Genomic DNA, 25,281 nt, shown 5'->3' with positions numbered 1-25,281 from the left:
GGGGCCCCCCCCCCCCCCCCCCCAAGCAACCTCATGCCACCACATACCATGGCTGACCAATGCAGCTTCCCATTCCATGCACTTGACAGTCTCTACCCAACACCGTCCTGCCCGTGTGCGACCTCCACAAATAAATTTAGCGCGTTGTGTGTGCGTCCCTATGACACACACACACACACACACACACACACCTCAAATGCTCTCTCAAACAAACTTCTCTCAAACCGACCAAACCAATTCATTCATCTCTCTCTCTCTCTCTCTCTCTCTCTCTCTCTCTCTCTCTCTCTCTCTCTCTCTCTCTCTCTCTCTCTCTCTCTCTCTCTCTCTCTCTCACACAAACTCTCTCCGCGTCCTTCTTTTCTCATTTTTTATTTTTATTATTATTTGTTGTGAACGGCAGCGCAACAGGGTCAGAGTCGTGCTCCACATGGACAGAGTGCTTGTGATCAAGTGTGTCTAGCAAGTGGGGAGGTTGTGGATCAGCGCCTCGTTTTATCAACAGGCCAGGGGCTCTGGGATTTGGCTGGACGTGGTTGATCTGAAACGTTGACATGACCAAGCCAGGGTGGCTTGTTCTTGGCTTGAGCGTGTGGGCCTGTGGCACCGCCTGGGCTGTGCCTCTTCACACTGCCGTGGCCGAGCCGGGAGGTGCGTGGCACGCTTTGAGGCTAGATCACGTGTCTCATTGTCCCTATCGAACACTGGTCCATCCTTGCTGCTCGACATGAAACTCATGCATTACCATGCCGGTCTGTCCTTTGGCCTCCGCGATCGTGCGGGCGGGCGTGCGTGCGCGTTAGAGTTCAACCTGACCCTGCCGCATAAGCTACAGGGTGAGTTGGCGCCGCTGCAACGTTCAAAGCGTGCCAAATCCTGCACATATCGTGGCCACCAGCGCTGCCCCAACTCAGTGCTGGCCCTCGCTCGGACGCCTGCAGGCTTTTTTGTTGCAGCCTGCATTACCACTGGCCAGAACATTGCAGGCAACAACATCTCCTACGCTCAGACTCGCTTCTACACCCCCGATGCCTATACTTGTGCGTGCCTCCACCACCATGCACTTGTTCATGTTGATGCGCAGCTGGTACTTCTCACTTTGCCCTTGCGCCCATCCCTCTGGCTGTGTCACGACATGCTGACGCAGACACGATCGACACCACCTTCTGTAGGTCCCATCATAGTCTTTCAGACCGGTGCAGCTGCTCCATCTGTTTCGTCTGGCATGATCGTGCCTAATCCAACCTACTGCCATGCTTGCTTGTATGGGCACCGGCGTTAGACGTGGGTGATGGAGATTGCCGCCCAATCACCTCCGATGTGCTGTACAAGACGCAATACACGGGAACCAGTACGTGCTCCGGCGCCAAACTGGCGAAAAAAAACCCCCCCTCGGCACGGCAAATGTAACCGTTCCATCATCACCTGGCGCTGACAAGTGACTTTTCCTGCTAGTCAACTACGATGGTACCAACCGCATTGACAAGTCCCTCTCCATCGCCAAGCTTACATTTTCCGACAGTTACATTGCCCTCGGCATCAACACTGCCAGTACGTGAGAATGAGACCTTGACCGGCCAGTGCTTGTGCCACATGGCTCGTTTGATAACCCCGGGCTTTGTCTTCTTGACTTGGTTCTATTGGTTTTCCTTCCAGCGTTCTACCTTGCCGCCCAGCTGAACCGGGACTGCCCCTGCAATGGCACGTTTGCGCCTGGCGAGGCACGGAACATTTCAGCCCTGGACTGTGGGGCGACTGACACAACCTACGCCGTCTGCCAGGTATGTGTTGAGCGCCCCACCAAAATCAGACAAAGAATCCGAGTTGACTCGCTTGCGACTGTTGCCACCTGGACAAATCACTGCCCAACCCACACTGCGCCTGCTTCAGATCATTTCGGGAAAGACAGACTACTTCAATTTCAAGTTTGAGAACAACTACCAATACGTGACGAGTACCGGTAAGCCTAATGACCATACTCTAGACCATTGAGCTGGCCCTCTTGGTGACCGTGATGCCTGCCTGCCCTCGATTGATTATCGCCAGATTGCTTCGACTCGATGCCCGACTGCTTGAACAATCCCGTCAACCCAACTCAGCTGCGACAGTCAGTACCTTACAGCGGCAACACGGATCCCAATCGCTGCACGTGTAAGTTGAAGCTGCTTGTTGCAGAGCACAAATCTATACCATCTTGGCCTCGTTGTTGGTTTTTCCACCTGTGCTCGTGGAGTCTGGTACGGCCAAATTTAAGTGCGGGCTGACATGGCATGTGCCTGCCAACCTGTAGATGATTTATGGGCCAAATATTCAATCCCCATTGAACAGGCGGCCAACAATTGCGAGGGTTGCACCGGCCTCGAATGGTATGTTCTGGCTCTCCCGTCACCATCATCCGGCCACAGGTGCAACTGGTGCCTCTCACGCGTGTTCCTGCGCCTGTCCAGTGACGGCTGCCTCTTTCGTGAACTCAACCCGGATTGGGAGCCCTCCTTGAGCGACCCCAATAATTTTGTCTGGACCGAGCCCTGCCCGTGCATCTACCGCTACGCCGAGAAGTACGAGAAGACCTGGCTTCAGACTTACTGCTAAGCGCGATATCATTCTGTCACATGATCATGTTGCTGCTGTCTGCTTTCTCCCTCGTGTCGAGAATCGAAAAGGTGGCATGTGCTTGACAAAAGCGTTGGCCCATCATGTCAATGCCCACACTCGCACGCCCACACAAGCTTCTCATTGACGAACGAAACAAAAAAAAAGCAAAGCAAAACAAAAAGTGTGAAAGGGGAGCAAGAACTGGACCAATTTCTTCACACACACACACACACACATCATCATCATCATCATCATCATCAGCAGCAGCATGGCACGGACCTTGCTCGTGCTGGGTCTGCTTCTGGCTCCCCTTGTGGTGCTGGCGATGGTCCCTGTGCCAGATAACTGTCCAAACATTTATGGTGGTGATGCTCTGGGCAAGCCCTTGGGCCAGTATTCTGGTACGGTCTGGTGTATGGTCAAGACAAATCAGCGTTGCGCCTTGTTCAGCGCCTGACACTCGCGATCGGCAGCGAGATCCATGGGTCTGGTCTGACCACCGCCAATGACTGTGGGTGGCTGTGCGTGCATGCGTGATAGGCCTTATCTTTGCTTTCAGTGGCCAGGATGGCGCCACCAGCTCGGTCAGTGCCGGGTCCGCCGCTTGCGTATTTTTTGTGTGCGAGTCAATGTGACACTGAGTGAAAAAAGCAAGCGCGGCTCATCCTCCTTGCACGACACGACCCGCACTCTGACTCGTTGGTGACTTAGGAGAGCACTTTTGTAGGGCTGCACACGCCCCAGCGCTATGGAATCTACTTTACACTTGCCACGCCCCGTTGGCTCTTTCTCAATTTTGCCCTGACGGTGCGTTTTCCTGGCCCACCCGGAGCCCTTTGTCACTTGGACCTCTTTACCATGCACACACACACACACACACACACACACACACACACTCACACACACACACACTCACACACACACACACACAACCCTCCGCCCCACGCCTTTGACGACTCATGCTCCGCTTTGACAGAATGATGGCGAGGACAAGGTGTTGGCGGCCACACATGATGTGCTTCTTGTACAACGTGGCTCAGAATATCTGGCGCTCACGTACGCCTCTGGAGATCTTTTGCTGGGTCAGGCCTCATCGGTGATTCTGCGCGATGCCGTGAGTGCGCCTGGTAATTGCTACCTCAGTGCCGATGCTGACAACAAGCAGTACATGGCTTATTGTAGCAACAGCACGACCCAGCGCTTTGCCGTGACCTATGCCACGCTTCCCGAGGAGGCACTGGCCACCGCTGCTGCTGGCCTGGCCAACGCAGACCTGGAAGGCACATTGAGCACGCGCCTCGCCGCCATGGCTCGCCCACCCAGGCTCAATGACACAGGCCTGGACCGTCTCAGCCGCAAAGCATACTCCGTGATGCGAGCCAATACCTTAAGCCCCGAGGGCCGACTTACCACGGCCTGGAGCACGCCCGATCGCCAACCTCACCGTGCCATGTGGCTCTGGGATTCGTGTTTTCACACCTTTGGACGCTCACTGATTGATCCCGACCTGGCCTGGGATTTCATGCAGGCCCTGCTCGAGGTCCAGACCTCGGATGGCCGCTTGCCCATCCAGTACAACCCATGGGATGATCAAACCCTCACCCTAACGCAACCGCCCCTCGCTGCCTGGGCTATTTGGGACAACTATCAACGTACAAACAACCTGGATCGGTTGCGCTATGCCGCCCCAAAGCTGGCCGCTTATCTCAGCTATGACCTGACTGAACGGTACGTCCCTGCCTCGTGCGCCCTCGCCGCCACTCTTTCGTCTGGCCCACCCGTTCATTTTGCAATCTGTCCCCCGTGGCTCGTGGCTCTGGCTTTTGGTTCGGAAATCTCCCCGCCCCCTTTGCCAGGGATATCAACGCAAATCACTTGCTAGAATGGTCGAGCCCTTTTGAGTCGGGCCTCGACCAGTCACCCGTCTTCGACTCGGGCGTCCAAATGGACTCGCCCGACTTCTCCGTCTTTGCAGCCATTGATTGCTATCACCTTGGTCTGATCTACCGTGAGCTCAACGACACGTCCAATGCAGACTTGTGGAGCCAACAAGCAACGCTCATGATCGAGCAGATTCACACTCTGCTCTGGGACAACGTCACACAAATGTACCACTACCGCAATTTCTCTGGGTTTTACATGCCCTACACCATTCCCACTGGGCTTCTACCCCTCATGCTGCCCAACATGCCCGTGGACCGCGTGAAGACGCTCATTGGCTATCTGCAAGACCCTGCTGTCTTTGGTACCCATGCCCCCATTCCGACCATTGCACGCGGCTCCAGTGACTACAGCACCAACATGTGGCGCGGCCCCAGCTGGATCAACATCAATTGGTTTGTGTACCTAGGCCTGCAGCGCTATGCCAAGGTTGGTTGCTGTGCTTCTGGCACGGCTTTGACGTGCTTTCAAACATGCCAATGCGCCCGGACTGCCGCGTCATTCTGTCCTCATGGGGCATGACATCTACACAGGTGGTACCCGAGGCACAACAGGTCGCAGACACACTGCTGTCCAAGACCGTCAACATGACACGGGACTGGTACGCCTCTACAGGCGCTCTGTTTGAGTTTTATGATGCCGACAATCGGGTAGGTGCCTGAGCGCTGCAAAGTTGAACGAAAGCTACAGGACGTGCTTGGGGCTGTCGGGGCCCCGAGCCATGCACCATTTCACTTTGACTCACGAGTAATCAAACCTGTGCAGGTCCCCCCCACCCTCCTGGAGCGCAAAGGCAATGCGGACAGTGGCGGGGTACGCGATTATCACTGGACGGCAGCCTTGATCTACCGCATGCTACACGATCCCAGCACCTCGCTACCTCAGGCCTAGCGTGTCCAAAGGGCAAGCGCCCTTCTTCCTGTGCCGAGCGACGCAAATATGCCAATTGAAGTGACGTCGACAACAGTTGCATTCCTAAATTGGTCGCCTCAGCGCGGGAGAGAGTCCAGTTTCAGTCACTCGTCGTCATCCGACGCCACCAAGCGCGGCCTGCCGGTGTGTTCCACCAACCCACGATGGCCAATACCATGAGGTAGCCTGCCAGAATGAGCCAGAGCCAGTTTTGGCGCACCCATGCCTGCACAGATCCAACTGGGGAGACAAGACAAGGCACAAAGATAAAAAAAAAAAAGGCTTGTAAGAAGAAAGCATGCGTGCTGGCCTGTCAAGGTGTATACACGTACTGCGGTGCGGCGGCGGTCCTGCCGACACGGTGAACACAAGCAAGTAGGCCAGTCGTAGATGATCGTCATTGGGCACCACTATATCTGAGAAACGATTGAGCACGCAAGGGGCCGATGAGCTACCAAACGCAAACAACCAGCGATGGCAAACGACAACTGGAGTGATTTCTCACATCGGTCTGGAATCTCAACGCGGCCTGAAAGACTGGTGGTTTCAGCATCATCGGCTTGATGACCCGCAAACTACCTCGACGTGTGAGGCAAAAACGACCACATGTGAGGTGTGCGCATGGTGCGCATGAAAGACCACTGGACCACTACTCGGTTCGCACCTTGACGGCAGGATGGCGGGCAACTTCAAACACCCCAACAACGGCCATGCGTGCACCAAACGGCGAGTGCGGCCGACAACAGGCCATTTGCGAGTAGTTTTCGCACAGGGTCAAGTCTGTGGATAAATACGTGCCCCCACCAAACAGAGCCTGCCTGGCAGAAGGGCAAGGAATGGCGCGTCAGCTCAGATGCCAGACGAGAAAGAAAAAAGAAAAAAGTGGTAGGTGCAAGCCGATCATGGTGACGCCCTCACTTGTTCCGAAGTCCAATTACTCCATTGTGCAAGATGGAATGCCAATTTTCCATGGCACTACCATGGTAGGCAAGAGTTGAACCGTGCTTGGCCTTCAGCTCTTGAAAGAGTGTGGCACGCCGAGCACCCGCTGTGGTCAAGCCGCAAGTAGTGGGGGAAGGAGAGGGGCAACCAGGGTTAGTCTGTCAGCAAATCTCCGCCAGCTGGGCCAACCGTTAAACGTGCAGTCATGGAGAAAGGCAGAATCACCAACGATCTTCAAAGACTTGGAAGATGTGAGTGGGCAGAGCAGCCCTGCTAGCTGGGCCTGTGGTGACCTCGAGCGCGCGCATCTATCATGGTCAGAACAGGCATGCACCCAGCGATAAGGACAGTTGTGGAGCACCAATGAGAAAGAGCAAAAAGCAAAACCAGTTGAATTACCGTTGCTGCTGGGTCCGATACGGTCTGCAGCCGAGGATACAAATCCTCACACCATGCCAGCAGCTGCGTCCGTTGAGTCGTTGGCTCATGCCGGCGCTCGCAAAGCGCTTCATGCAAGGTTGTAAAATCTTTGACTGGCTCCTCACTCGGCCCCGACGCAGGCTGCTGAAAGTGCGTGGGGAACGGCAGCGTTAAATCATGCGGCCGAGTGCTCTGCACAGCCCGGAACAAGAGCTCCATCTTCAGTTCCTGAGGCCCTGCCCCCAGCTCCGCCCCCGAGCGCGAAGGTTGCGCCATTGGATTCGTTCCTGTGTGTGTGTGTGTGTGTTGTGTGCAAATTGTCATCATTTTTCTGCTCAGCGAGAAGAGAGAGCACGGACACGGTCACGGTCACGGTCACGGGTGGCGGTGGCGGTGGCGGTGGCGGTGGCGGTTCAAAACCTCCGAACATGAGGGCATTTGTGACCGTGGGTACCACGCAATTTCAGAGCCTGACAGACGCTGTCGTTGCAGAACCTGTTCTTGAGGTTGGTCCTTTCCCATGCCCCGTTCAGGCAACGATTCGGGGCGCCCCCATGATCAATCTGTGCCCGCTCGCTTGCCCTGCGCATAGGCACTGCACCGGGATGGCATCACCGAATTGCACATTCAACACGGGCGAGCCCCGGCGCCAGAACCCGCGACAAAGATCCCGGATGGCCTGCGCATCGAGACCTTTGATTTCAAGCCGTCCTTGCAGCAGGAAATCCTGAACGCCGACCTCGTGATCGGACACGCAGGTGCGTGCGAGGTCGCGCAGTGCAGCTAGGCGATGGCATGTCAACTTCCGTCAAATTGACACCTCATCTCCGCCGTGCGTCACAGGAGCGGGCACGATCTTAGAAACGCTTGAAGCGGGCAAGCCCATGATTATTGTGGTAAACGAGGAGCTCATGCATAACCATCAAATCGAGCTGGCGCAGGCCATGGCTGACAGCGGGCACGCTCTCTGCTGCAATCCCAAGTGAGTCATGTGGCTTCAACTTTGCTTTCGCGGTTTTCATGAATTTCTCTCCATATCCTTGTTTGTCATGCCCTGCTCCATCTTTCCATCGATGGCTGGCTTCTTGTTCGTGATCTTGCGCTTTTCCATCCCTTCTCGCTGGCGACGCGAACGACCTGCGCCGGTTTCTAATCTTGCAAACTCGTCTGATTAGGACTTTGGCGGCTGCCTGCGATCAATGGCGTACGACCGCTTTTGCCCCCTTCCCTGCCGGTGATCCAAGCCGCGTGGCACGCATGGTTCGCCATGTCATGGATGGTGCAAAGCCAACGAGCCGGTCGGTGGAAGACGACGAGGCGGGCCCGAGCCCAGTCATGCTGATGACTGCGACCTTGCTGGCGTTTGTGGCCGCCTATATTACCTTTACGCTACAACAAGCCTGAGGCGTACAATTGGCTAAAATTTATTCGAGGAATTGGCTTGTCAAGGAAATCAGTACACAGTGTCAAAGGCGGAAGAGAAATTTTGTGTGGCTCGATGCGCTTGCGTGAGGGTCTCGTGGACGCATCTCGTTAAGCAGCAAACAGATCGAGCAACAAATGCAAACATATCCAGAGGGTGGTATCAGAGCGCACAGCGCTATGCAACATCTTGCCCGGCTGGAAAACGGGTGCCCCTTTATTCAAATGGTCTATTCAAGCAGGATGCTTGCGTGTCGCCAGCTTGAAGCGAGCCAAAAAGTCGGCAATTGCGGCGGCTGCTTGGCCTGCCAGGCGAGACACCCATACCATGACACGGGGCCCCAAAGTGAACGTGATGTGCCGTGTGCTTTACGAATAAGACCAGCAAAGTCAGGTAAAATCAAACCTGGAGCATCCTCGTGCACGGAGTGCCCACAGTTTGCCATAAGCTGGAGCTGGAATTTGCCTAGAGTTGTTGTGCAAAGACAGAAGAACACGATCAACACTCACTCATACAAAAAAAAAAAAAAATAACATGCCTCCACAGTATCTAGGCACCCCCGCCCCCGCCCCGCCCCCCAAAAAAAACATGAAAAGAAGGGAGGGTTTGGGGCAAACAGCAACGCAGCAGCAGCACAAACCTTGCATCTGCCCAATGGTTAGCTCCTTGTCGAGACGATCAACACCAGCCAACATGAGCATGGTCAGGGCCGGAATGCGCAGAAACGTGCTGCTCAAACCCTCAAACCATTCTTGCCAGTAAGGCGCTACAAGCAATCAAAGCCGTGAGGTTCTGCCGGCAGCTGATCAACAAGGTGCGGTCCTCAGCAGCAGCCACGCCAGGCACGCCTTGCTCTGCTCGTACCCGACTTGACCAAGTCCACGCGCCACACATATTTCCCGGGCTGCTTCTCTGCTGGTGCAGCCTGGCGTTGTGGCTTGGCAAACATGACATCTTCGGGTGGAAGAACGCCTTCTTGTTGCCTGCCTGACCGCCGACTACTGTCGCTGCCCACCCCCGGCTCATTTTCCTCCTCCTCTTCCTCCTCTTCAACGATGGTGTTGGGTATGGCTTGCTCCTCAAGTTCCTCTGCTTCTCCCTCCTCTGCCAGGCGCACCTAGGGTTGCAAACACACAATAAGAGCTGCCTGGGTTTGACCCGCTCTGTGAAAAGCCGAGGGGCTGAGGCATGGGGTACCTGTGCAGGCATGGAGATGCGCGCCGACTCGGTATTCCGCAGCTGGCCTGAGCGGATGCTCCACTTGATGGCCTCCTGCGGGGGTCAGGCAGATATAAATCATGAGACAGCGAATGTGGGAAGGCAACAATACTGGATACTTCAAAGCGTGGCACAAACCTCCTCGGAGGCAAAGGAAGCGGGTCGCGACCGCAGGAAGGACTTCATGCCGCTGAGGGCGTCCAGGGCCGTTCCTGCCACACAGCCATGCCGCCACATGCAGACATTCCAAAGGAGAGCACACGGGTGAGTATAAAGCTTGCCCTTTCCCTCAGCAGCCGAACCAATGCCCCAAAGCGCGCCATGGCATGTAACAGCTCTCGGACCTTCCACGACGTCAATGACTACGGCAGCAGCAAGGTTGGGCAGAAAGCCGCCATGCGCGGCGTGTGCCGCCACGCCGCCTCCCATACTACACGATTGCCTGCCAGTGAGGCTCATCAAGTAATGGGTGCACGCAAGGGGGCTGATGTTGGTGTTTGGTCGAGGCCACCAGCGCAAAACCCACGAACCTATGGCCAATAATGATGGTTTTGGCTGCGGAGTCCAGGGCCTCTTCGGCAATGTGGCGACAATCTTGGACTTGACGATCGAGTCTCAAATCTACGTGTGACACGCAGATTGGCACGTGCAGGGGCAGCGAAGACTTGAGACCAAGTACAGTGATACCCAGGCCAAAGGATGTCGCACCTTCTGGCGATCCCTCCGTGACTTGTGTGGCACCATGCCCACGAGCGTCGTACGCAACGATCTGGCAGTCAGAGAGTTCGCTCAGCAGCTTGGCAAAGCAGGCGTAGGAGAGAGCCGAATGCCCACCGCCATGCAAGAGCAGAACATTGGGCCCAGTCGTGCCCTGTTCGTGCCGAGTACTGGAGGTGAACCGGGAGGGCCGTACGTGCTTTTGACCGGAGCCGGGCTGCGAGGCGGAACCAGCTGCCACCCACCTTGCGATAATAGGTGAAGCCCTTTGATGTCGTGTGTTTGGAGTCAAAGTAGCCTTCCCACGACAGTGGAGTCAGCACGCGATGCGCGGCGGATGAATAGTAGGTCTCCTGCGCCGAGGGCATTGCGGGAGGTCGGCCACCACCGGCGCCAAGCCCGGGAGCGTCCGACCCATTCCTGTTGACGTTGAAAAGGTGGATGAGATGAGATCAAAGAGCGGAATGCCAGTATAACCCTACACTGACAAGCCCTTTCACCGCACAAATCGTACCGACGAGGATCCATCAGTGGCTGCGAGCCGCGTAGCAGGTGACTCAGTCGTGGGTGTTGCGCTGCCATGACCGCCGTGAGAAAGAAAAAGAAGAGGCCTCCCTCTCTCTCTCGAAAACTCTCTCTCTAACTCTTCTCTCTCTCTCTTGAACTCTTTGTCTCTCTCTCTCTCTCTTAAACTCTCGTTTCTCTCTCTCGCAAACTCTCTCTCTCTCTCTCTCTCTCTCTCTCTCTCTCTCTCTCTCAAACTCTCTCTCAAACTCTCTCTCTCTCTGGGTTTATGTGGTAAAAAGGTACTCAATGTCGTTTTCAATTGTGTTTCAGTGCAGGTTTGTGTAGCAAAATGTGCCGTTATAGTTGATAGAGTGGTCAATGGCTCTGCTTTCAATCGCTCAGCCCCGGTAAGGCTGCCGTGTCATCCAAGGACGGTGGAGCGGAATGATTGGCCGGCCTGCTGGGAGAGAAACACACATGGGTATCAAATGGTGTTCATGACAGCGCAAGGCAACCCACTCGGCCACTTGACGGAAAACAGCACCCCATAGATGCAGTCATGAGGTCACGAGATACGTCGAGAAGGAAGGGGGTTCGACTGCTGCGAGGATTGACGGTCAGTCCTGTGGGGCAGCGGCAATCTGTGAAGCAGGGTGTCATACTGAGCAACGCGAACCCAGTCAGCCTGTACGGTCCAGGGAAAGGTGGTATTCTCATTCGGGAGGATGGATTCATCCAGAATGGCCAGGCCGAAAATGACGTATTGTGGCTGCTGATAGAGGGCAACCACGCTGGAATCGTTTAGGATGGCTGTCACGCGATCGTTGTGGAAAAAGGTCATGGCAGTCGAGTTCCACTCCATGCCCCAAGTGTTCCAGCCTGAAAGATTGTCGTTCTCGTTGTAGAAATGAGCCAAGTTTGCGTTGAAGGCGCAGTCATGAGCACAGCAGCCTGGCTGGGCAACGTGGACGTTGGTGGTGTAGGTGGTGTGCAGAGGTGGGTAGTTTCGACCCTCCACCTCCATAATGTCGACTTCGCCGCTCGCAGGCCAGCACGAGGTGTTGCCCAGGGTCCAAAAAGTAGGATGTAGCCCTGCGCCACTGTTGTTCAGCATCTTGACACGCGCCTCAAAGCGACCGTACTTTTGAGCAAACCCCGTGCTGGTATTGACCAGGCCACTGGTGTATCCCCGGTTCGCCCCATCTACGCATGTGATGTTGTGTCTCAGCCGCTGGGCCGTGATGGAGAGCAAGCCATTAGCCACCTGCGTAGGTGCGCCATCCAGGTCAGTCCAAGCAGTGCACTCAGCCCATATCAAACGCATGTCCAATCTTCTCAGCCCTGGGTTTGGTGCAAGCAACATACTGTCACAGCTGCCGGTTGATAACAGGCGTTCAGATGTGTGTAGGCCGAAGCCGTCCATGGCGCTTGCAGGCCATCTTGGTCAAAGGTATCCAGAAACGTCGTGCTTAGACCAGGCGGCAACGGCGGTGGATCCTCCCCCCAGCTTTTCGAAAGCACACCCAGCAGCACAACCGCCGCCCCAAGAACCTGCAGCAGCCGTCCCCCTGCACCTCGTCCCGCCATGGCGACAAACGCGTCGCAACCTCAAGACCAGCGTGAAAAAAAAAAAAAAAAAACATCAACATCAACACAGTTTGTCTGACAAAATGTAGATGGTCTGACAATACATGCTGACATTTATCTGCTTCTTCTTTTTCAGCCACCACGACACTCAAGGGGGAGCAAGCATGAAGGAGCAAGAGCACGTGTTATAAAATTGGTTGACGTTGTCTCTCGCTTTTCTCTCTCTCTCTCTCTCTCTCTCTCTCTCTCTCTCTCTCGTTTTTTTTTTAGGAGGGGGGTCGCAGGGGCTCGCGCAAGAAAAGGCAGCGGGTCAACGATCTTTGGAGAGTGACCTTGGGTATAGGAGCCTGTGCTGTGTTAAAATTGCACACGCACGCACAGCCGTGAGCGCTTTTCGATACGCCAACACACACACACATACACACCTCCCAGCTTTCGCCGTCATGACGACTGTCGTTCGCGCCAAGGCCGATGGCACCTTTGAGGAGGTGTCCGCGCACAAGGTATGCCAGGCAGTGTTTCAGCACCTGCACCGCTCACATGAAGCACTCTTCCTGAGACGCTGGCAGCCCCATGTCAAGTCTGGCTGCTCGTTAACCCTTGGTTCGTATCATCCATCCGCAGCTGCGCCGCAAGCAGCGTGGCAAGCGGAGCGACAAGAAGAACATGCGCAAACACATTGACATGTCGGCTGTTGAGTACGTATATTCGTAAAAGTGCTGGTGGTTTTTCCTCCATGAACGTAGCATAGCGCTGGGTCTTGTCTGACCAGCGCATTTCTGGCGACCTCGGCCCCGCTTGACAGAGATGCCATTGATCAACGACGTTTTGAGGAGCGAACAGGGGCGGATGACTTGAAATCCAAAAGTGATGATCAGCTCTTTCAGCTTGATACTGGAAGTGCCCCTGCTGCCAAGCCCGGTACGCCACATGTTGTTTGCTTTCGTCTCTCCCAAGGAAGCCTTGTTTCCTGGAACCCTTGTCTGCTCTCAGTTTTCTTCCTCGTGTTCAAGAAAGTGCCCCTCTCATTCTGATTGAATCCTGTTTCAAACCCGCCTCGTTACCACGCTCGTGCTGCGGCTCGAATCGTGGGGCGCTACTTGATAGTGCGCCTGGGTCGCAAGGCCCGCGCTGCCAGCAAGGTCCTGCGCGTTGATCAAGTTGTTGCGCCCAACCCCAACATCAAGCCTGTCGTGTCCCTGCCCAAGAAGAACACTGAATGTACGGCCTGCCATCCTCGGTGGAGGACTCGTTTCTGGCCTGTCATCCAGTCCTTGGTGGTACCCTTGGAACATCAAGGTTTTCTCAATGTCATCGCAATGTCCATGATCATTAGATTCGCTGGAAAAAGAAATCAAGGCCAAGAAAATCAAGCCGGCTCAGCCAAACACAGCCGCTCCTCCCAGCCAGGAGGAAGAGGCTGATCCTGAGACCACGGTATGCCCCCTTGACCCTTCTCATCTTTGCAGTTATCGGTGGGCGAGGTATGAATTGACAATCGCTCTCTCACCTGCTGAAATCAGGTCTGGGATGAGACACAAGAAGATCCAACCAACGGCAACCCTTTCCTTCAGCACCTGCAGCCAAGCTCGGTCGCCATCCCCGACAGCGTGCATAAGCCTCGTACGTTTGCACCCCCTCCCTCCTTCTCAAAAGTCATGACTTTGTGTTTCCTTCCCTTGGCTTTTCCTTCTCACATTGGAATTGCTTCTTCAGATGCATCAAAGACCAAGGTTGTTGAGCCTTGCCACCCTGGACAGTCATACAACCCCCTTGCCACAGATCACCATTCCCTTTTGGAGACCGCCACGGACATTGAGGTCAAAGCCGAACGCGTAAGATCTCGACGGACAAGTGTACTCCATTGCCTTTTTGGATTTTAGTACAGACCGCAACACCTCATTCCGGCCAAACATAACCCTGTTCTGCAGGCAAGGAATCGAGTGCGCAAGCAGCTGCCTGAGAATCTCTCCAAGTCTGCGAGCAACTACAAGATGATGGAGCAACTGCAGGAGGGCTTGAGCGAGTTTGTCCAACCAATCACGCTTGAGGAACAGGATGCCAAATCAGCCTCGAACCAGGATGACGATGAGGATGAAGATGACGCCGAGGCCGCCAAGCGGCAAGACATCAAGTCCGTGTGGCTCTGCTTCATTTGGCCTTGCCCCTGCTTTGCATCTGGTTTAAAAAGGACTGATACTCACATTCGCTGCTGCCTTTGTCATTTTAATTGTGCCTTTGCCATGTACGTGCGCGCCAGGTCCAAGCGCAAGGAACGCAGTGAAGCCGCCAAGCAGCACGACGAGCGTGTATGTGCCTGCCGATCTGTACCGTCTGTGGTGTCCCTTGATGTGGTTGGTCGCGCCACCTTACCTGGCTTGTCTTTGCCTTGCGCCTACTAGGTGGCTGCCCACCGCGCCAAAAAGTCGCAGGCTAAGCTTGCCAAGGACCTGGATCGCTTGGACGCCATTAACAGCGAAGTATGATTAGCCTGCTGACTTGATTCTTAATTCCTACCACGCCTGCACTCGATGTTTTGTCTGGCCAGACACCCTTCCTCAACTTGTCACCAACACTTCCGGGCGGCTAGATTCGCAACGCTGAACGCAAGCAGCGCACTAAAGCTACCGCTCGCGCTGCCGTCAAGGCTCAGCGCCAACTGGAGCCTCGCAAACTCAGCAAATACGAATTCAAGTCAGTTCAACTTTCAGTTTTGACGTTGATTTGTCCCTCTTGTGTGTGTGTCTGTGTGTGTGTCTGTGTGTGTGTCTGTGTCTGTGTCTGTGTCTGTGTCTGTGTCTGTGTCTGTGTCTGTGTCTGTGTCTGTGTCTGTGTCTGTGTCTGTGTCTGTGTCTGTGTCTGTGTCTGTGTCTGTGTCTGTGTCTGTGTCTGTGTCTGTGTCTGTGTCTGTGTCTGTGTCTGTGTCTGTGTCTGTGTCTGTGTCTGTGTCTGTGTGTACTTCTTGTTTGGTTCATTTGTTTGTTTTGGGGTTTGACTTTGAGCGCGCTCTCTCTTCTTTTGTCTTTTTTATTGTTGTTTTATAGTTGTGTCTTTGCAGCACGCGACTTGTCGCTCTCTTTGGTTATCTGCACTTGCTTCGCTCATCCCCGTTGTCTGTTGTCTGTGCCTCTGTGGCCACGGGACTTTGGCAACATGTATCTTCGTATCTTAGGAAGCCAAAGCCTGAAATCAAGCTCACGGAGGAGCTCGAGGGCAGCCTGCGTCGCTTAGCGGTTGGTTTTCTGTCCGGCCCCTCATTCTCCTTCCTGGGCGGATTCGAAGGTGTCACAATGCTTTCTATCAAATCTCTGAACCTGGGTGTCTCGGCCGTTTTTTGCAGCCCGAGGGTAATCTGGTCAAGGATCGTTTGAACAACTTGGTGATGCGTAACATTGTCGAGTATCGTCGTGAAGCAAAGTAGGCTCGCATTCAGTGTAGCATCGCTCATACTATACCGTGCATGTGGCTCAGTGCTTAATGAACCGACCGACTCACCGCGCTCCTCGTCTTGGTTGTGCCCGTGTTCTCTTTTCCCTAGCCCGCGCCGTCGCTACCAACAAAAGGAGGTCACTACGCGAAGCCGTAAGAACTTTGAGCTTCAGTTCGATCTCAACAAGGAGCAAGCCAAGCGTTCCGCCAAGGCTCAAGAGGCTGAAGAGGCGCTCGAGCTCAAGCGCCAGGAAAAGAAGCAAGTGGACCGTCTTGCTCGACTTACGCAGCGACAAAAGCACAACAAGCACAAGGCCAAACGCAACGGCGGCACTAGTGGCAGCAATGCGGCCAAAAGCGCCAAACTGTCCAAGATGTAATGGCTTCTGTTGCTCTAAATCTACCCCAATTGCTCGGCACCCGCCTCGGTGATCTGACCAGCCGGGTCCAAGCCCGTGTCATATGTCGTCCGTTTCCTTGAGTCTTGCTCTGGCCCTTTCACCACCAATCGATTTGTCTGGTTCGTATTCCATGCACACCGCAATATGTGCCACATGATTTTGATGAATTGATTGATCGCTGCCAGCCACCAGTCTCGATGGCCAAGTCAGTCGCAAGGTTTGCAAGGGCAGCAATGGGGCGACAGAACGTATCGGCCAGGTCATGCCCTACTAATACGTCACATTCATGGTTTTGGCTTGATCGGCCGCCTCAGCTGCCTTTGGATCTTTGGAAGCCACAGGGCTAATATCATAAATGTCCACTATATCATGTGCGCCAAAGTTGTTGCTATCCTTGGCCTCCCAGTATCCGCCCTGCCAGCCAGAACCGCAATGGATGGCGATCAGCTTCAAGGAAGGACCACGGCAGGGTCGGCAGACCGCAGGCCATGCTTTTGACGAACCTTGTACTGGTGGGACTTGCGGCCTGGAACAACAGGATCATCTCGAAGCTCGAACCAACACGGTGTCCACCTGTGGCCCCAAGAGCACAAAAGAAAGGACATCCCCGCAAATCAGGTGGGTTTATCGAGCATGAAAACAGAAGCCAATTTGGCACCAATTTCACCGTTTCGCTCCCACCCCAAGCACATGGACAAGCATGTACAAAAAAATGCACTGAACAACAAAAAGGTGTGGGCATGCGCGTTGGCCATCAACTCACCGAGTCTGCGTCTTCTCATATTGTCGACGACGAAAGCGCTGGCCTTCCTCGAGCAAGTGCTTGACGCGATTGGCCATGTCAAAGTCGCCTTGCTCCATGACGTTTTTGTCCATTCGGAAACGTGCATCAGTCACAGCGCAGCCCTTTTCAAAGACGCCGATTTGGTTGGACTCGATGGCCATTTGAGTGAAACCATACATCTTTTCAAAGTTGGCCACGTGTTCTGTGCGCTTCCACAGCACTCGCTTGGAGATGCCATTGGCATCATCTAGCCCAATCAGAAGCATGTGTCATGAGGCCAACCACCCGCTTTTAAATCAGAGGCTTGTTCTGGACACATCGTGAGAGGCGTGAGCGACTCACCGGGGGCCTCCTGGCTGATTTGCTTGTCCCAGGTGCCGTTCAGTGTCAGGTGCACCTTGCCACTCACGTCCTTCACCTGGCCCACCACGGTGCGCGGCTCGGCACTGGAGAAGAAAGAGTATGGCTTGTAATCCAGCTCACACACAACGCCGGTCGTGTGGTTGGTGACCAGCATCTTGCCAGCATTTTCCAGCCACAGCTTACCCACAATGATATTGTGGATGGTCGTCGACACCTGAATGCCAACCACCCCTCAACCGTCACGGTCAGCTGGTGACTCGGACGCAATCCAAAGATAATTGACACGATGCACACAACGCTCACCTTGGTCCAGGTGAAATGATCGTCATTATCATGGAAGATGATGTGGCTGATGCCCGTGGGAACCACCTCGAGATATTTTCCGCTGTCATACAGACGGATGGCGCAGTCAGATGAAGCCAACCTTAACCAAACGGGGAGCGCGTCTTTGGCTCTCGTGGCTTCGTGATCACTTCATGATCCATTTCGGAGGGCGGGGGATGATACCAACCGGAACTTGGAGTTCATGGAAAAATCTTGCCAAAACGTCCAACCTCGCTCCGAGGTCGCATGAAGGGCGCAGATGGGCGGGTGGTGGCTGACCTATTCCCGGAAGCAAGACAGGTCGCCAATGATGAAATTGCGTGCTCGTCAGGCTGGAACGCTGGAGCATGCGCAAAGGCACAAAACCCGGGCTAGCACCCAACAAACCTGCTCGAGGATGCAACTGTAACCATGCGTGGCTCGACGATCCAGCTCAAAGGTCTCTCCCAGCAAAGGATTGAACGGCTTGCCTGACCATATTTTAAAGGCCACTCGTGAACACTACAAACCAGCGAATACCCCACAAGCCTGGTACGCTGCCGCAATCATGCGTGGGCCCTGGTACAAACCTGTGCGCCACGCGCCAGAAGAAAAGGAAGAGATGGTAAAGGCTGACACCAATGCCGCTCGATGATAGGGATCCGTCGTACTAAGCATTTGAGATGTGTGCTGCGTGAAAACACGAGAGCGCGGCAGGCTGCATGGACCATTGGGCTGGAGAGCATCACGTACGCCGCAGCCTCATCCAGCAAGTGTGCATATTCGCAGTCCTCGCTCAGACGCTGAGTGAAAGAGATGGGCTCGTTAAACGTGACGGGCATGGGGATTTTGGATAGCTACAAGATCAGTGGGATCCCAAGCACAATTCTGAGTCATGTGGCGAGTCAAGATCCATCAAGGTGCGAGATACGACACTGCTGGAAGACCGACCTCCTTGCCAATGCAGTTCTTCATGATGGACCACAGGCTTGTCGTCTTGTCCGGTCGGAATGGGATCGACGTGCGCATCTCCACCTGTGATGTCATCCGTATCACGCAAGCGCACACACACACGCACACACACACACAAGACACACAACACGCGACACACAATATAGATGAATCAGAGAGAATAAATACATAGTGAGACAACCATGTCACTGTGTCGGGGCAAAGAGCGGTCGTCCCCAAGTCTCTCAACGCACCGTCACACGCGGAGCTGGCAGAGATGGCGTGTCCGACGCGGTGGACGCACGAAGGTCAAAGGGGTCTTCCTGGGCGTCGAAAAACTCCTCATCGTCAGTCTCGGGACCTCCCACGGGCTCCTCGGCCGACTAAAATGCATGATTCAAAACGTAAGTCAGCCTTGTCCAGCATCGGCTTCATGGGGCCTGCGACGGGCTGGGCGCAGCTCCGACAGACCTCAAGCACCTCAGCGGCATCAGATGCCAAAGCCTGCTTTGTAACTTGGCGCGCGCGCGCCTGCAGTCTGCGATGCTCAGCAGCCAGCGATTCCTATCGGGAATGGCGTACGAGGCCGCTTCGGTGAGTGGACCACTCAGCTTAGCCTCTTTTTGGAATCGAGGCTTTGACAGAGAGGACGCACCAGAGCATCAGCAAGGTCCAGGCGCTTGGCCTCGCTAGCCATGAAAAGACGCAGCCAACGCTGATGCAAGGCCGTCGCGCTGCTCAAGACGGCATCGCGCTGCTTTGTCATTTTTCTATACACGGATCAATCAATGGTGAGGGGAGTGACAGGCTCACCGGGCTCATGTCAGGCTCAAAAGCACAGCACGTACTTGAGAAGCTTTTGGCAACGGCGAAGTTCCTCGGACCCCTCGACTGACACATAGGGCTCTACACTGCTAAAGGCCTGACTGAGCGTATTGGATGTGGTCTCCAGCTATGTTGCATTCGTATGGAGGACCACCGTCAAAGGAAAGACCAGGAAGATATTAGGAACAACAACGGACGACATTGTTGAACTGGATCAGAGCGCATGAATGGAAGCGTGCTTTCCAGACTGACCTCGACGCCAAGACGAAAGAGTTCTTTGTTGTCTGGGTGCTCGTCAAAGTTGACCGGGGCATCGTCATCGCTCCACGAATCTACCCCACACAAGCAGAAAGCATGCGCCTGTGAGCTTGCTGTGTGTTGGGATCAGAGCCGTTCCAATCCTCACCATCATCCGACTCGTTGATCATGAGCACTGCCGATCGCTTCAGATCAACGCTCGAATTGAGTTGGGCGGCGTTGCCAGAGGTGGATGAGATGGAGCTGCCAAGGCCCCACATGTCAGGCAGGATTGGTATTCAGCCACGACGGTAAGAGCGTGCTGTAGACACAGTGCCTGTGGCATGATGATGTTCCAAACACAGACACGCATGCACACAACCACACATGAAGAAACGGGCGTGTGGCAACAGGAAACAGCTGCCGTACCTGGCCACCTGCTTGGAAGCACGCTTGTTGTGTGCCAGTTGCTGTTGGAAGATGTGGTACAACCAATGGGGAACACAAGCCACCGCGGCTGTGAGGCTCAGGCAAGGCCTGCATCGTGAGAATCAGGTCTTCGCCACGCACCTTGGCCAGCTGGAGCGAGCCCAGCCAGGCACTGCGCTCGGCCTCGGAGGAGGCGCGCAAGTGATAAGACTGCCCTTGCTGCTGCGGAAGGCCTGCATCACACCGCAAGCACGCGGGAATATCCCTCAGGCACACGGGCAACGTGGACGGCATGGTCATTCACGCTTACCGGCGTGAATGATGAAATTGGAACCGAGACCAATGTCAATCTCCGCATCAATCAAAATGAGTGTACCACGGCAGGTGTGGTTGACCTCATCCTTATTCCTACAAGCAGGTGCCAGATCATAGCGCGCGCATCAGGTCTCGTCTGCATGCCACGACGGCACAGGAGCAGAGGCTTGCGCGGATGGAGGCCAAGGGTCGATACTTGTAGTAGGAGAGCTGGCCATTGTGGAGGACAAAATAGCGGGGCTGAAAGCCCTTCATATAGTTGGTCCATTTGAGCAGGACACCCTCACGATGCGGGCTCTTCTCTGCTGTAAACCAATGCGGATGGAGACGCGGTCAGCGCCATCGCCACTAAAATTTCCCTTTTCCATCAACTTTCACCCCATTCAGTCCTGCAACACCACCCCCAACGAAAGCAGCCCACGTACGTACCCATGACGATCAATGGCAGGACGTCACACGCCCCGTTCGCCTATGCTACACCAATCCAACCACCCGCAAAGCTATCGTCTCTGCAAGCACTTTACCACAAGGCGCTGCCGTTCTTTGATCAACCGGCTGCGTGTGTGTGTCTGTGTCAGTGTCAGTTGCGTCAAAAAAACACACACACACACACACACACACACACACACACACACACACACACAAGGGAAACTGAATTTCACACAAAGAGCCCGAGAAAGGCATAGTTGTTGTAGTTTTTATAGAGGTTGTTGAAGAAGTTGACAGTAGATACTGGTATTTTTCGTGTGGTATTATGCAGTGCTTTTAGACTTTGTGTACTGTGTGATTTCTTTCTTCGCTCTCTGCTCTTTCTCTCAAACTCTCTCCCTCTCTCACTGCTCTCTCTCACTGCTCTCTCTCTCTCTCTCTCGTCTCTTCTCTCTCGTCTCTCTCTCTCTCTCTCTCTCTCTCGCGTCCCTCTCTTCTCTCTCTCCATTTATTTTCAAGCATATTTACATGTTAGGCAGGGGCTCGGAGACCATCTCCGTCTGGATCACTCCGTGGACTGCTTTTGATTTTTATATTCAGACCAACAATGTCGACACTAACAGCTACCGAGGCTGCGGGTTGGCGCCGCGTGCAGGCCGTTTCCGGCCTCGGACTCTCAGGTTTGCTCTCAGACTGCACAAGACTCGATCACTCGTTGCAGCTCACTTGCCCTGCACCCGCCACCTCGGTGATTGATTCACGTACAGTCTACACCACCATGCACATCTTCAACCACTGGGCGGCTCTCGTCTCACAAGCCACCCACGACAACATATTGGTCCGTATGGTTGGGGCCGATGGGGCGCGGAGGGAGAACTGAGGGCTAGCCTGCAACCGTGTTTGCCTTGCAATCCCAACGCCGTTGGCCGTCATCGCCTCTCCAGCCAGCTGGTTGTTAAAGTGCCCCTCACTGGCTCGCACGATCATGCAACATTCATGGATAGATGGCGCTTCGAGAACTCTACCAGCGGCCCCACCTTGAACTGCTCGGTGCCTCTGTCCTTGGCACCCATCTTCTGGCCAACTTCAAGCTCAAGGGGGCGCCGCCCAAGCAGGATACCAGCAGCACCTTGCAGCGTTTCACAGGGTATGCTCCACTCCCTGTGATCGCGCATCCTCCGGATACCGAGGGCTAATTACTTGATGTCCTATTTTGGGGATGGAGGGAAAAGTGGGGCTGCCACTTTCTTCGCATTGCCTTATGATTGTTCTGCTTGCCCGGTGCAGCTACTTTTTAGTTGGAACGATCACCATGCACGTGGTCCACGCCCGCGTCTTGCCGTGGTACTACGACGATCCTGCCGACCTGGCCGCCATCTACGACAGCTTTAGCGTTTACAAACCATTGGCCCTGCCCCTTTATTCCGGTCTACTCTTGGCGGGCACCTATCACACGTACAACGGCATCGTGACAAGCCTACGCCGCTTGCTTGGTGTACGCCTCGGGTCAGTCAAAAACGTGTCTTCTTCTTTCACTTTTCGAGGGCGCCCCCGTGTTCTTTAGCCCTGCATCACTCTCACTAGCGCGGCTTGTGATCGCTCGACTGCCGCAGCTCCGTCACGGAATCGGCCCTTGTTTGGCTTCCCACTGTTTTGTCGGCCTTTAGCATGCTTGGCATTTCGGGCCAGCTGTATCCCATCTACTCCTTTTCCTTCCGTCTGCGTCGCTAAGCCAGAACGGCCATAGAAGTCAAGTGGCAGAATTACAACTTGAGGATCAACATCGATGGCTTCTACCGGTCGGCATTAAAGACCCTTTTATCTCCCCGCTGTTGCTGCTATCATCATGTCGTCAAGGGGGAGGGTTGTTAATACGCTAAATCAGGCACCCTTGAAAAGTGATCTGAACACTTTTTTCAATTTCTTGAGAGCCTGGGTGCTCGGCACCTGCCTTTAACTTTTTTTTTTCCTGTGGGGGGGTAACATTCTCAAAATCAGCCCTATCTATATACCTCTAACATGTTGTCTCTCAATCTTTTTCTCCCTCTTGGTCTTTTCTCACACGCACACCATCCTCGGGGAACACCTGGATCCGACGCACGCAGGGACTGTGCTGGCCATCCATGCACACGACCTATGGGATGGGGTTGTAAAAACACGGGTGCACAGGCGTTAAATCAAAAAAGGCAGGGCTCCCAGTCAAGCCAATACCAACAGAGCGCGCACCTGCGGACGGCCGGTTGGAAGGAGGCGCCAGCCAAAGACCAGTTCCCCACCGCTGGCAAAGGCATAGAGTTCATGGGCGTCACCCGCGCTGTGTGACTTTGAGGCGGGGGAAGATTGGTCCCTGTGCCTCGTCAAGAGGACGAGGCCACCCAAAATCAGCGGTTGGTAGACTCGACCACGGTCAGCAGGGACTTGGCTTGACGTTGACCCGCTCCGCCAGGCTTGGACCTGCTCAAGCGTCACGCCCCCGCTGATCGCCACCTCAGTCGCGATGCGGTGACCCAACCCCTGATCAAGCATGAATTCGCCAGTGCCTGCATTCCCAAGCGGCCCAAAAGTTTGGCATCGCAATGTCGCTTGAGAGGATGGGTACGATGCAGCCACAGATTTGCACCTTGGCAAGAGATACGGCTCAAGATTTGGCTCAAAGAGAAGCGGAACGACGCACCAGACAGAGCTACGCTGACGCTCACAGCCTTATGAATAACTTCGGTCCAGCACCTAAGCAACGAGGTTGGAGTGGCTGGTTATGAAGCAGACCAGGAACTTATGCGCTCGGCATGGAAAAAAAGTTAAAAAAAAAAAACTCGACGGTTTAACGTACGCCGCTCGAAGGACCCCTGCCGGTCCGACACGTCCCACATCTTTCAGCAAGAGACCTCCACTGCTAGAAGCTGACGGCAGTTAAGAGCAGCGTAGGGCCAAGGGCAAGTGATGTGTTGATCATTGCAAGAGCAGTCAGCCATGATCTTGAGGATTAAACAAAAAAGGGGAAACAGTCGAACCTGACGCATGTCCGAGCTCTGCCGGGCCCACATGGGCTATCACGCCTCCCACTGTATCCTCACACAGGCCTGGCGCTGGGTCCCTGCAACCATGCGATTGATAACAGGCTATTCAGACGTTGGTTGATAGCTGGTTTCTCGGCAAGCCCAAACCATCCTCCCTTGTGCCCAGCGCAATGGAGCTGCACGTACATCGTGTGTGGGCGCTTGGTAAGAGGCTCGGAACCACTTTTGGCCACCTTATCGATCAAGGCATCATAACGAGCGCGAGCAGCACCATGTTTGCTGCGCGCTCCAGGCGCTCCGGCAATTAGGTCTTGAGGCAGTAGGGTCACATCCACTTGGCGCGCAAATGCGTCGGCACCTGCTCCGCTTAGTATTCTATGGATGGTGATTTCCATCCACCCAGGTGAGACTGGCCTTGCTTGTTCATGAAAGTTACCATTTCAAAGCAGGGGTGGGATGAGTCCAATGATGTTCACCTGGGCGGGAGACGCCCCAAGAGCCGACGCGTACAGGCTCGCTGCAAAAGTCGAGTGGCTACCACCACGGGCAAGCCACAAGCTATTCTTCCCCACACAGGCCACGATGAGAGGGAGATGCTGATACACCCACCGATATCTCTGAGATTGGCAGCTTGCCTGAGAGGTTGGCAATGGCAGCTGCACCTAGACGGGCATCGCAGACGGCTGCTTCACAACTGAAGCCTCCTTCAAGAGTCAGGTTGCTCCCATAGCCAGCATTCACCTCACCAGACGCCTGCCGAGCCAGCACCATGAGTGTCGATGACATGATCCAGCGATGGTGTTTGTTTGTATTTTTTTGGCCAAGCCTCACCTCGAGGAATGCCAGCGCTCGGCTGAGCTCATCCAAGGATGTATGCTCGCCTTCCGTCAGCGACGGAGCCTGCACCATCAAAGCGGAAGCGGTCAAGGATTGCGTGATGGGCTGCGTTGTGGCGGGCCATGGGACGCACCTGTTGCAGCGCTTGCATCAGAAGCCGGCGAGCATTTACACGTGTCTTTTCATTATAGTACCCACATCCTACATGCAAGGCCATCAGCCCGGCAGGCCCACACGCAGCCGACCTCGCCGTCATCGCCGACGGTACGCCTCATCAGCGAGCAGCCAACAAGATGATAAAAAAAAGAAATTTGAGTTTTTCTGTTTGTTTGAGTAACGGCTCTCTCTCTCTCTCTCTCTCTCTCTCTCTCTCTCTCAAACTCTCTCTCAAACTCTCTCTCAAACTCTCAAAACTCTCTTCTAATCTCTCTCTCTCTCTCTCTCTCTCTCTCTCTCTCTCTCTCTCTCTCTCTCTCTCTCTCTCTCTCTCTCTCTCTCTCTCTCTCTCTCTCTCTCTCTCTCTCTCTCTCTCTCTTTATTTTTGAGTGTGAAAGGAGGAAGATGAGTGGTGGGTCATTCCCGGGAACGGTGGCCAAGGCGCTGTCAGGGCTGGTGGCTGTGTACAAGCCGCNGTGGCTTGCGCTCATCGACAACGGTTGGCCGCATCAAGAGCCAGTTGTCACAGCTTGGTGAGTGGGC

At 54.6% G+C, this 25,281-nt stretch overlaps 9 protein-coding genes across 9 annotated transcripts in view; 5 read left to right on the top strand and 4 right to left on the bottom strand.

Annotated features, from left to right (window-relative positions):
- Positions 1 to 123, bottom strand: part of MONBRDRAFT_30941 (uncharacterized protein) — a 2,771-nt gene extending 2,648 nt beyond the window's left edge. The window contains exon 1 of the mRNA XM_001742274.1: positions 48 to 123. Coding sequence (XP_001742326.1) covers positions 48 to 50 — 3 coding nt within the window. The 5' untranslated portion in view covers positions 51 to 123. The remainder of the gene's footprint in view (positions 1 to 47) is intronic.
- On the top strand, positions 49 to 2,592 carry MONBRDRAFT_22344 (uncharacterized protein; the record flags this gene model as incomplete). Its single annotated transcript, XM_001742727.1, has 11 exons — positions 49 to 352; positions 404 to 466; positions 804 to 836; positions 942 to 1,040; positions 1,283 to 1,351; positions 1,456 to 1,551; positions 1,657 to 1,781; positions 1,891 to 1,960; positions 2,047 to 2,151; positions 2,291 to 2,366; positions 2,406 to 2,592. 11 exons carry the CDS (start codon positions 49 to 51, stop codon positions 2,590 to 2,592), a joined length of 1,227 nt encoding a protein of 408 aa, XP_001742779.1.
- A 271-nt stretch (positions 2,593 to 2,863) lies between these two features.
- Positions 2,864 to 5,427, top strand: MONBRDRAFT_5220 (uncharacterized protein; the record flags this gene model as incomplete). The annotated part of the gene is made up of 6 exons (XM_001742726.1): positions 2,864 to 2,996; positions 3,323 to 3,402; positions 3,572 to 4,323; positions 4,452 to 4,965; positions 5,070 to 5,186; positions 5,302 to 5,427. The coding sequence occupies 6 exons, from the start codon at positions 2,864 to 2,866 to the stop codon at positions 5,425 to 5,427; spliced, it is 1,722 nt and encodes a 573-aa protein (XP_001742778.1).
- A 1,811-nt stretch (positions 5,428 to 7,238) lies between these two features.
- Positions 7,239 to 7,796, top strand: MONBRDRAFT_13897 (uncharacterized protein; the record flags this gene model as incomplete). Its single annotated transcript, XM_001742725.1, has 3 exons — positions 7,239 to 7,316; positions 7,403 to 7,568; positions 7,654 to 7,796. The coding sequence occupies 3 exons, from the start codon at positions 7,239 to 7,241 to the stop codon at positions 7,794 to 7,796; spliced, it is 387 nt and encodes a 128-aa protein (XP_001742777.1).
- Positions 7,797 to 8,292: 496 nt separating this feature from the next.
- MONBRDRAFT_35614 (uncharacterized protein) lies at positions 8,293 to 10,714 on the bottom strand. Its single transcript, XM_001742273.1, has 11 exons — positions 10,683 to 10,714; positions 10,414 to 10,588; positions 10,160 to 10,322; positions 9,982 to 10,072; positions 9,796 to 9,881; positions 9,590 to 9,663; positions 9,431 to 9,505; positions 9,098 to 9,350; positions 8,874 to 8,999; positions 8,639 to 8,698; positions 8,293 to 8,537 (listed from the first exon to the last, which is right to left on the bottom strand). The coding sequence occupies exons 1-11, from the start codon at positions 10,694 to 10,696 to the stop codon at positions 8,467 to 8,469; spliced, it is 1,188 nt and encodes a 395-aa protein (XP_001742325.1). The 5' UTR covers positions 10,697 to 10,714; the 3' UTR covers positions 8,293 to 8,466.
- Positions 10,715 to 12,705: 1,991 nt separating this feature from the next.
- MONBRDRAFT_30938 (uncharacterized protein) lies at positions 12,706 to 16,217 on the top strand (the record flags this gene model as incomplete). The annotated part of the gene is made up of 14 exons (XM_001742724.1): positions 12,706 to 12,765; positions 12,887 to 12,960; positions 13,068 to 13,183; positions 13,370 to 13,483; positions 13,599 to 13,699; positions 13,786 to 13,885; positions 13,979 to 14,097; positions 14,194 to 14,396; positions 14,523 to 14,571; positions 14,665 to 14,742; positions 14,853 to 14,956; positions 15,435 to 15,495; positions 15,603 to 15,679; positions 15,801 to 16,217. 14 exons carry the CDS (start codon positions 12,706 to 12,708, stop codon positions 16,069 to 16,071), a joined length of 1,527 nt encoding a protein of 508 aa, XP_001742776.1. The 3' UTR covers positions 16,072 to 16,217.
- A 30-nt stretch (positions 16,218 to 16,247) lies between these two features.
- MONBRDRAFT_17243 (uncharacterized protein) lies at positions 16,248 to 18,571 on the bottom strand (the record flags this gene model as incomplete). The annotated part of the gene is made up of 10 exons (XM_001742272.1): positions 16,248 to 16,506; positions 16,596 to 16,665; positions 16,856 to 17,123; positions 17,162 to 17,453; positions 17,543 to 17,624; positions 17,751 to 17,842; positions 17,951 to 18,033; positions 18,133 to 18,212; positions 18,296 to 18,399; positions 18,494 to 18,571. The coding sequence occupies 10 exons, from the start codon at positions 18,569 to 18,571 to the stop codon at positions 16,363 to 16,365; spliced, it is 1,293 nt and encodes a 430-aa protein (XP_001742324.1). The 3' UTR covers positions 16,248 to 16,362.
- A 1,002-nt stretch (positions 18,572 to 19,573) lies between these two features.
- MONBRDRAFT_17242 (uncharacterized protein) lies at positions 19,574 to 20,861 on the bottom strand (the record flags this gene model as incomplete). The annotated part of the gene is made up of 7 exons (XM_001742271.1): positions 20,729 to 20,861; positions 20,496 to 20,604; positions 20,295 to 20,392; positions 20,126 to 20,217; positions 19,985 to 20,025; positions 19,725 to 19,819; positions 19,574 to 19,650 (listed from the first exon to the last, which is right to left on the bottom strand). Coding segments are annotated over exons 1-7 (516 nt in total), but the record flags the coding sequence as incomplete, so codon positions are not given.
- Positions 20,862 to 21,732: 871 nt separating this feature from the next.
- MONBRDRAFT_22338 (uncharacterized protein) lies at positions 21,733 to 22,459 on the top strand (the record flags this gene model as incomplete). Its single annotated transcript, XM_001742723.1, has 3 exons — positions 21,733 to 21,875; positions 22,016 to 22,234; positions 22,396 to 22,459. 3 exons carry the CDS (start codon positions 21,733 to 21,735, stop codon positions 22,457 to 22,459), a joined length of 426 nt encoding a protein of 141 aa, XP_001742775.1.
- Between the last annotated feature and the right edge of the window lie 2,822 nt (positions 22,460 to 25,281).

Source organism: Monosiga brevicollis, genomic scaffold (assembly GCF_000002865.3).
Source record: "Monosiga brevicollis MX1 MONBRscaffold_2 genomic scaffold, whole genome shotgun sequence".
Classification (NCBI taxonomy): Eukaryota; class Choanoflagellata; order Craspedida; family Salpingoecidae; genus Monosiga; species Monosiga brevicollis.
Note: the sequence above shows the minus strand (reverse complement) of the source record. Positions and strands in the feature narration are given on the sequence as shown.